Below are 9,877 nucleotides of genomic sequence, written 5' to 3' on the forward strand. Positions count from 1 at the left end.
TGCTATTTTATTTGCACTTTTATTAATAAACAATGACAATGTCTAATCAGTGTTTGCCAGATTCCTTGTACAACCATTAAAAACTGGAAAAAAACCCTGAAGAACGAACAAACGAACGAATAGTTGGTTTGAGCAATAATGAAGTCTGAAGGATGCGACTGTAACTTCCACAGCAGAGAGGACTATTAATACCACTATGATCACAACGCACACTAGACCTTGTCTTCAGTCACCACAGCTAAAGAATAGCAGAAGTTCTTGGACATTTGAAACCCACTGAAGTTAGTGTGGGCATCTCTACCCTGGCACTGGGACAGCAGAGCAGCCAAACCTCTGAGCTCATCTCAGTAACTCACTCACATACACGTCTGTGCCGCAGGTGGTGTTTGGAGTTTGGAGAAGGTCTGTGAAGGTACCAGAGTAAAGGGGCATATGTCATCTCTTCTCAGAGGCTCAAACCACAATGATCTCAGAGATCATCTCTCTTCAGGACGACGTTTCAGGCGCTCGCAGGTCTCAGAGTTCGGATCTCTTCTTCAGGATGAGGTTGCGGACGAGGGCCGTGGCCTCCTGCCGGATCTCCTCGATGGGCTCCTCCGGCCTCCAGAAACGCATCACCTGGCCATCAGCACTCACCAGAAACTTGCAGAAATTCCATTTTGGCATCTGCTGTACTGAATCTGCAAGTGACCAGAGAAAATTCCAAGATGAAAAACACCACACAAATAAAAGTGCGTGTGCGTGCGTGTGTGTGCGGGGGGTGTTCCGTTCCAACCCAACACTTCTGTGGCGACGAGTGCAAATAAAAGCGACTTGATAAGAGCAAACGGTTACAGACATGACAGTAGCACATACTTCACTGCATTACAAAAGACTTTACAAAGTGCTCCAAGCTGTAATCGCGTAACGGCACGCAGGAGTGAACCGTTTTATCCGCTCTGCATAGCGAGCGCCTCCCCTGGACTACGGGCGTAACGCGAGGCCTGTCTCCGTTAAACAAACATTAGTGCGCAAAATCCATTCAGATGCACGTAACGTCCCGACAGCTCGTGACTTGCTCAGTTGCTTTACCTGTAAGGAACTTGAACGCGGGCTCCGCCTCTGCTCCCATTATTCTGATCTTGCTAAATATCGGAAACGTCACACCATAAGCAGACTTGGTAAACGCCTCAATGTCGCGGCTTGTTCCCGGTTCTGTGCCGCCGTACTGCGCGCAGGGGAACGCCAGTACGGTAAAGTGCGACGTCCCGAGCTCGCGGTGAAGCTCTTGTAAAGCTCGGTAGTTCTGCTCCGCGTGCTGGCCGTGCCACGCCACGTTTACAACCAGCGAGACCTGCAGCAGAGAGCACGTTTATTCCCACGAACTTACAAACCGGGCAATGCACACGTGAGCCTGCCACATGTACACTTACGTGTACGAACTTAGCGCTTACACACACGGAAACTTACTCTTCCCCGGTATTTCTCCAAGGAAACGGCTCTTCCTTTGGCATCCTTCACCTCAAACGAGTAAAAATCTCTCGGTTTTCTTGACTTTGCCAGTTTCATGTGAAGTAAATATAACGAACCCATGCACACCGCAGCGCTCATCAGCAGGGCGAGCAGCCGCGCGCGCGGGGCGCAGGGCTTGGCCGGGTAGCCCCCGAGCGCCTCCATCTTCGAGGAGCGAATATGGAGGAACGCGCGGAGGCGGCGGAGATTGCGTATCTGTGGAGGTGGGCCACGAGGCATCGTATTTCACGTGGACAGCGGAAACGAGGTGACTACGAGGCTCTGCTCTTAGCGCGCGCCAGAACGCCTAGATACCAGGCACGAGCCCACACCTCATTCACACTCCACTGCTCGTGTAGCGGGCTTGACTTTTCACTTGGCTCCTTTCACCACGAGAAACTTTCTGCTCCATCCCCCATACACTCCATACACTCTCTCTCTCTCTCTCTCTCTCTCACACACACACACACAAACATTTAAAACCCCAAATATACATAAACACAGACTCGTGCTCTGTACAAAAGCAGCTGTATTTGTCACTGTGATCAGACACTGCAGGTGTTTGGAAAGGGTGCTGTCCCACCCTGAGGAGGATTACAAGGGTGTGGCTGCTATACTGCTCCCTGGTGGCAACTCCTGGTTTAGCAGGCGGAAGAGCAGAGCGCATTTGTTGCGTTCTTGGACGTTTCCCAGAGTGTGATACAAGCGAGCCTGCAGGTAGTAGACGTCACGCAGCCGGGGCTTACAGCCCAGCTGGGTAAAGAACACAGCGGCCTCTGCTAGAGTCTGTACCGCCATCTCCACCTCTGCAAAGGGGCGGGACGGGGCGAGAGCATGAGAGAGAGAGGGAGAGAGAACATCTTTGTTAATAGCTGCGGTGTACTGTGCTATCTGTGTTGATAACTGTGACATACTGCATTGTCTTCATTAATAATAAAGAGGACAGAGTCCTTGGGCATGTGCTGGTTTGGCTGGGGTGCGGTGGGCGCTTACTCCCCAGGCGGAGCTCCTCCGGGGCAGACGTAGCCAGCACAGCCTGGCAGCGGGCCATGAGCAACAGGGCACGACCCTTCTTCAGCAGGGCTCCGTGTGCCAGAACAGACTCCAGCACAGCCTGGACCAGTGCCAGAGCTTGCTCAGGGACACCCAGCATCAGCTGTGCGACACACACACACACACAAAACCTATAGAGCCTGTCTGTACCCTGCATCAAGTGTGTGTGTGTGTGTGTGTGTGTGTACCTGGGTAAAGGCCAGGTGCAGGATGGTCTCGGACTCCAGACTCTGTAGGTTGTGTGTGTGTGTGAGTGTGAGGGCCTGTAGCAGGAGCGGGAGAGAAGCAGAAAAACCAGACGAGTCCCAGTGCAGCTCTGCAGTAGCCAGCATCACCCTGCACACACACACACACGCACACATGCAGAGACACACACGCATACAGACACGCACACGCACGCACACACCCGCACGCACGCACACACCCACACGCACAGACACGCGCACACACACACACGCGCACGCATGCAGAGACACAAAACACAAACAGCAGCTCAGTACCAACACACAGGAACAGGATTATGTAAGCACAACACACACACACTCTCACATGTCCCCACACATACCTGATGATCATCTCAGTGTTCCTTTTCTTCACACCCAACTGTTGGACCTGCTGTAGGATCTTAGAGGCCTCCGACATCTGGTTCAGGGCCCTCAGCAATTGGGCTTTCCTGGACACACACACACACACACACACACACACACACACACACACACAGCTAGACCAGCGCATCCTGTGCGCACCTGTGTGGGGTGTGTGCTCAGGGCAGTGAGGCACACCTGTACAGCCCCTCCATACTGTCCAGAGCACCGATGGCGGTAACATGGGGCTCAGCCAGGTGGAACTTCCCAGAATTCATAGCCTTCTCAAACTGGATCTTCAGGTCACACAGCATCCAGAGCTGAAAAGGAGATGATCGTGAGCGGACCCCGATCTGAGGTCAGCTCGTCTGGTCTGGACAAGCACAGAGCTTTAGAAGCACCTTGGAGTGCTGAGTGTGGGAAGGAAACTGCTGCTTCAGGTGTTTAATGATGTCACCAACCGCACCGTACAAGCCCTGGGGAGGGACACAAGAGACCAAACACTTAATTACAACCCCCCATAATGATGACAAAAGACACCAAACACTTAATTCCAAGCGCACTAGGGGTATAACACACAGGTGTTGGCGGGGTGGGAGTGGGCTGCTCTACCTGGTCTGCGTGCAGCTCTGCCAGGTGACACAGAGCGATGGCGAACGGCTCCGTGTTGTTCTGCTGAACACCGTAGTTCACAGACTCCAGACTGGCCATACCGAGGAGGAGCTGGACCTGCTGCTGGGCCATAGTGCTACACACACACACACACACACACACACACAATATATATATATATATATATATATATATATATATATATATAAATTTTTTTGTGTGTGTGTGTGTGGTGTAATATACACACACACACAAAATGAGAGAGTTGTCTCCTCTATGGCGTTCCATGTCTCACCTCTTGCCATATAGCCTCCATATAGAGGCCGTTTGCGCCAGACTGATCTCTACGAGCTCGGATAGGCTCTGCTTCCAGTGCACGACGTCCGTCCCACGCAGGGCGTCCAAAAGCCTGTTGGCTGGAATGCCCTGCGTCGCCCCCTGCTGGACCAGAGACTGGACACCCAGAGACGCCAAATACTGCACAGGACAGGTGAGGACAGTGGGGTGGGTCAGGCAGAATCACCAACAACTCACGTTTCTTGCAGGGAGCTCCATGGAAAACTGCTCCATGGAAAACCGCATGTCCCAACAGGCTCATTTCCCAAACTCACAGGTAGACAGAAATGTGCAGCCATTTTAACAGAGTCTTCAGTCAGAGTCACACTGTCTGAACCCTTCATCTGTTCCAGAGTGTATAACCAACTCTATATCCAGAGACGGAGGGAGAGAGAGACATGGGGGATTAGAGTTGTGAAGCTTGTCATTAAATATACAGGTACGTCTGTGTGTCATGTGTGTATGTGTGCGTGCGTGTATGTATGTGTCTACGTGTATGTGTGTGTATACATGTGTGTGCACGCGTGTGTGCGCGTTTTTGTGAGTGTGTATGTGTGTGCGCACGCGTGTATGTATGTGCGCGTTTATGTATGTATGTGTGCGCGCGCGTGTATGTATTTATGTGTGTGTGTGTGTGTGTGTATGTTCACGTGTATTTAAGTATGTATGTGTATGTGCGCATGTATGTATGTGTATGTGCGCGTGTATGTATGTATGTGTATGTGCGCGTGTATGTATGTATGTGCGCGTGTATGTATGTAGGTGGACGTGTATGTATATGCGCGTGTATGTATGTATGTATGTCTGTATGTAGGTGCGCGCGTGTATGTATTTATGTGTGTGTGTGTATGTTCACGTGTATTTAAGTATGTATGTATGTGTGCGTGTATTTAAGTATGTATGTATATGTGCGCATGTATGTATGTATGTATGTATGTATGTATGTATGTGCACGTGTATGTATGTATGTATGTATGTGTATGTGCGCATGTATGTATGTATGTATGTAGGTGCGCGCCTATGTATGTATGTATGTATGTAGGTGCGCGTATGTTCATGTGTATTTAAGTATGTATGTATGTGCGCGTGTATGTATGTATGTATGTATGTAGGTGCACGTGTATGTATGTATGTCTGTATGTGCGTGTATGTATGTATGTATGTATGTATGTATGTGCGCGTGTAAGTATGTATGCGTGTCTGTGCGCGTGCATGCATGCATGTATGTATGTAGGTGCGCGTGCATGCATGCATGTATGTATGTAGGTGCGCGTGCATGCATGCATGTATGTAGGTGCGCGTGTATGTATGTAGGTGCGCGTGTATGTATGTAGGTGCGCGTGTATGTATGTAGGTGCGCGTGCGTGCGTGTATGTATGTAGGTGCGCGTGCGTGCATGCATGCATGCATGTAGGTGCGCGTGCGTGCATGCATGCATGCATGTAGGTGCGCGTGCGTGCGTGTATGCATGCATGTAGGTGCGCGTGCGTGCGTGTATGCATGCATGTAGGTGCGCGTGCGTGTATGCATGCATGTAGGTGCGCGTGCGTGTATGCATGCATGTAGGTGCGCGTGCGTGTATGCATGCATGTAGGTGCGCGTGCGTGTATGCATGCATGTAGGTGCGCGTGCGTGTATGTATGCATGTATGTGCGCGTGTGTGTATGTATGTATGTATGTATGTGCGCGTGTGTGTATGTATGTATGTATGTATGTGCGCGTGTGTGTATGTATGTATGTATGTATGTGCGCGTGTGTGTATGTATGTATGTATGTATGTGCGCGTGTGTGTATGTATGTATGTATGTATGTGCGCGTGTGTGTATGTATGTATGTATGTGCGCGTGTGTGTATGTATGTATGTGCGCGTGTGTGTATGTATGTATGTGCGCGTGTGTGTATGTATGTATGTATGTGCGCGTGTGTGTATGTATGTATGTATGTGCGCGTGTGTGTATGTATGTATGTAGGTGCGCGTGTATGTATGTATGTGTGTGCGTGTATATGCATGTATGTGTGTGTGCGTGTATGTATGTAGGTGCGCATGTATGTATGTATGTATGTATGTAGGTGCGCATGTATGTATGTATGTATGTATGTAGGTGCGCATGTATGTATGTATGTAGGTGCGCATGTATGTATGTATGTATGTAGGTGCGCATGTATGTATGTATGTATGTATGTAGGTGCGCATGTATGTATGTATGTATGTATGTATGTATGTAGGTGCGCATGTATGTATGTATGTAGGTGCGCATGTATGTATGTATGTATGTATGTATGTAGGTGCGCGTGTATGTATATGCGCGTCTATGTATGCATGCATGTGTGCGTGTATGTATGTGTGCATGTATGTATGTATGTGTATGTATGTATATATGTATGTATGTATGTATGTGTTTGTGCGCGTGTATGCATGTATATATGTATGTATGTGTTTGTGCGCATGTATGTTTGTATGTATGTATGTATGTAGGTGCGCGTGTATGTATGCATGTATGTATGTATGTATGTGTGTGCCAGGCAGTGCTGAAGGCACACATGATCATTGGCTTCCTGTATGCTTGTATGTATGTATGTGTGTGTGTGTGTGTGTGTGTATGTATGTATGTATGTATATGTGTGTGTGTGTGTGTGTGTATGTATGTATATGTGTGTGTGTGTATGTATGTATGTATGTATGTATGTAGGTGCGCATGTATGTATGTATGTATGTATGTATGTAGGTGCGCATGTATGTATGTATGTATGTATGTATGTATGTATGTATGTAGGTGCGCATGTATGTATGTATGTATGTAGGTGCGTGTGTATGTATATGCGCGTCTATGTATGCATGCATGTGTGCGTGTATGTATGAGTGTATGTATGTGTGCATGTATGTATGTATGTGTATGTATGTATATATGTATGTATGTATGTATGTGTTTGTGCGCGTGTATGCATGTATGCATGTATATATGTATGTATGTGTTTGTGCGCGTGTATGTTTGTATGTATGTATGTAGGTGCGCGTGTATGTATGCATGTATGTATGTATGTATGTGTGTGCGTGTATGTATGAGTGTATGTGTGCCAGGCAGTGCTGAAGGCACACATGATCATTGGCTTCCTGTATGCATGTATGTATGTATGTGTGTGTGTGTGTATGTATGTATGTATGTATGTATGTATATGTGTGTGTGTGTGTGTGTGTGTGTGTGTGTGTGTGTGTATGTATGTATATGTGTGTGTGTGTATGTATGTATGTATGTACGTACATACGTGTATGTACCTACATACAAATGTATGTATATGTGTTTGTATGCATGTATGTGTGTGTATGTATGTGTGTATATGTATGTATATGTATATATGTATGCATGTGTGTGTGTGTGTGTGTGTATACGTAGGTACGTGTGTGTATGTACCTACATACGAATGTATGTATATGTGTATGTATGTATGTATGTATGCGTGTACCAGGCAGTGCTGAAGGCACACATGATCATTTGCTTCCTGTGCGATGCGAATCGCCTCCTGTAGAGCCAGATCAGCCTGCTGACTGCAACACATACAGAACAGTTACACAACAAGTACCACACAACTGCTGTACAACACACCACACACGGTGTGCAGGGTGCTCACTAGTGTCCGAAGCGGCAGTGCAGGGTTGCCAGATTGAGCACGGCGTAACGGAGGCTGCGTCCGTAACCCTCGTCTCCGTTACTCTTCCCCTCCCCCCCACACAGGATGAGACGGTCAAAGTAGTGAAGCAGACTGTGGGTGGAGATGTAGAGGTCCTGAACACGCACGCTGTTCAGGTAGCTCAGGTAGTGCTGGGGGAGAGGGAGAGAGGGAGAGAGGGATAGAACTGGCTTAATTACACAAAAAGAAAATCCTTCTAGGTTTTTCCTGCAGAGAGAGAGAAGCAACACACCCTGTGCCACATGGTGTGTAAGACACACACACACACACAGACACACTGTATGCATGAGAGCGAGACAGACACAGTGTGAGAGCGAGACAGCGTGCATGTCTGGCCGCTCTGGAGGTTCTGGTGCTGCACTCACAGCCTCGGCGAAGTCGGGGTTGAACTTGAGGATGTTATTGAGCTCCTCCTGCAGTGTAGCCGGTCTCATGGCCTTGTTCTCATCGTTCTTCAGCAGGTACGCCTGCGAGAAGAACAGCCACAGCTACAGCGCGTGATGGGACTACCACAGGGAGCTTACAGGACCCACGTGATCACACCAGGAAAACATACCTGCCGGGCGAGGAAGTACTCGGCCTGTTTCTGAGAGAGTGGACCGCGAGCCTCGTCACACCTGCGGGGGAGAGAGGAGCACACTGAACACCACCGCACCCTGCCGAACACCCATACAGAGGTCAGATGAGGTCACCCACCCAAGGTCGGACTGGTGCAGCGACCCTGCGTCCAGCTCCTCTCCGTCCATGGGGTCGGCGCCCGGGTCATCATTGCTGGTCAGCTCCATGTCCTCGGCGGCCAGAGTAGAGAAGTCACGTGGGGGTCGTTGCCCCTGGCGACAGTACTGCTGCAGGGTTTTGTAGAGCTTGTACACCTGACTAAAGGAGAGCTTGTTGTAGGCGAGCAGCATCTGTCTCATGTACAGACCTGTGGAAGCAAGACGAGAGATCACCAAACAGTAGATCCCACACTGCTCGGTAGGTCCATTTCAGCCCTCCTCACCACCTATGAGGAACTACAGAACTCACTGCTGACTACACTGTTATAACGTTCACATATACGGCCACATACAGGTCTACGTGGAAACATTTATCTGTCCTGTCAGGTCACAGTTTGTAACGTTAACCCTCTTACCAACCACGCTGGTCTTGTATGCTTCTGAATCACTAAAGGCATTTGGCAGAATGGCAAAGAAATGCTCCATGTCCTGTAGCTCTCTGTCTGCCATCAGGAACAACCTAAAGGATTCGGTGAGAGAGTGGGAAAGTTGCGCGTGACAAACAGCTCCAGCGGGCAGGAGCAATGCAAAGTGCAGACGTACCTGAGTTTGACAGCATTCACCATAGGAGCGCAGCACTCTTCCACAGTACTCAGGAGCTGCTCAAACGTCAGATCTGGACCCTGAGAGACACGAGCCATGTTCGTTTACCGTCAGCCAGTGTCTGTAAATCTACCAAACGAGACTCCACGACCTCGTGAGAAGGACGAACCTGTTGCAGGGGTAAGATGAGCTTGTTCAGACGCCTCCTGTCTAGAAGCGCCATTGGCTTCGTTGTTGACATTTCGTGGAGCAGCGCTAAAAGAGCGATCTTGTAGGGGGTCACCCAGTCCTTGATGCCGAAGATGTTCGCCTGCACCACGCCATTGCTAATCATAGGGTTGAAATACAAGCTCTCGTGCACACTGGCCATCGTGGTAGAAGTAAATAAATCAACGACCCTGACCGAACACGCGTGTTAGAGTGAGACGAGCACAGGATGCCAGCGGAGGAACGCAGTCAGACATGTGCGTGAGAAAGCGCCATTACCACAACTGCGCTAACGGAGGCTAAACGGATAACTACTAATGTGTAACTCTTTCGCTGCAAATTCATGTCAGCTCCATGAATAAACAATAAACAATTCTGACGTGCAATGTGTCAGCTATAGGAGTACTTTCCCCACCCCTACATGAACACCAGGGAACTGTGCTCAGCGCGGATAATCTGCCCAGATACCAGCGCTTCCAAACTGTCCTCCATTTCCGGCGTCACGTTTACGTCGCAGTGCACAATGCCGAGTGCAGAACCTTCGAGTACAGAACAATCAATTCTCTCCCACTTCATCTCAGCTAGTGC

General features: G+C 49.2%; 2 protein-coding genes across 2 annotated transcripts; both read right to left on the reverse strand.

Annotated features, from left to right (window-relative positions):
* Positions 1-1,705, reverse strand: gpx8 (glutathione peroxidase 8 (putative)). Its single transcript, XM_026995769.2, has 3 exons — positions 1,450-1,705; positions 1,072-1,333; positions 1-680 (listed from the first exon to the last, which is right to left on the reverse strand). The coding sequence occupies exons 1-3, from the start codon at positions 1,654-1,656 to the stop codon at positions 517-519; spliced, it is 633 nt and encodes a 210-aa protein (XP_026851570.2). The 5' UTR covers positions 1,657-1,705; the 3' UTR covers positions 1-516.
* Positions 1,706-2,003: 298 nt separating this feature from the next.
* anapc5 (anaphase promoting complex subunit 5) lies at positions 2,004-9,818 on the reverse strand. Its single transcript, XM_035536077.1, has 17 exons — positions 9,252-9,818; positions 9,083-9,162; positions 8,896-8,999; positions 8,460-8,688; positions 8,320-8,380; positions 8,129-8,230; positions 7,704-7,894; positions 7,539-7,620; positions 4,352-4,444; positions 4,036-4,217; positions 3,741-3,876; positions 3,530-3,604; positions 3,327-3,448; positions 3,110-3,217; positions 2,733-2,880; positions 2,485-2,647; positions 2,004-2,297 (listed from the first exon to the last, which is right to left on the reverse strand). The coding sequence occupies exons 1-17, from the start codon at positions 9,450-9,452 to the stop codon at positions 2,086-2,088; spliced, it is 2,289 nt and encodes a 762-aa protein (XP_035391970.1). The 5' UTR covers positions 9,453-9,818; the 3' UTR covers positions 2,004-2,085.
* Positions 9,819-9,877: the final 59 nt, after the last annotated feature.

This window comes from Electrophorus electricus, chromosome 18 (assembly GCF_013358815.1).
Source record: "Electrophorus electricus isolate fEleEle1 chromosome 18, fEleEle1.pri, whole genome shotgun sequence".
Lineage (NCBI taxonomy): Eukaryota > Metazoa > Chordata > Actinopteri > Gymnotiformes > Gymnotidae > Electrophorus > Electrophorus electricus.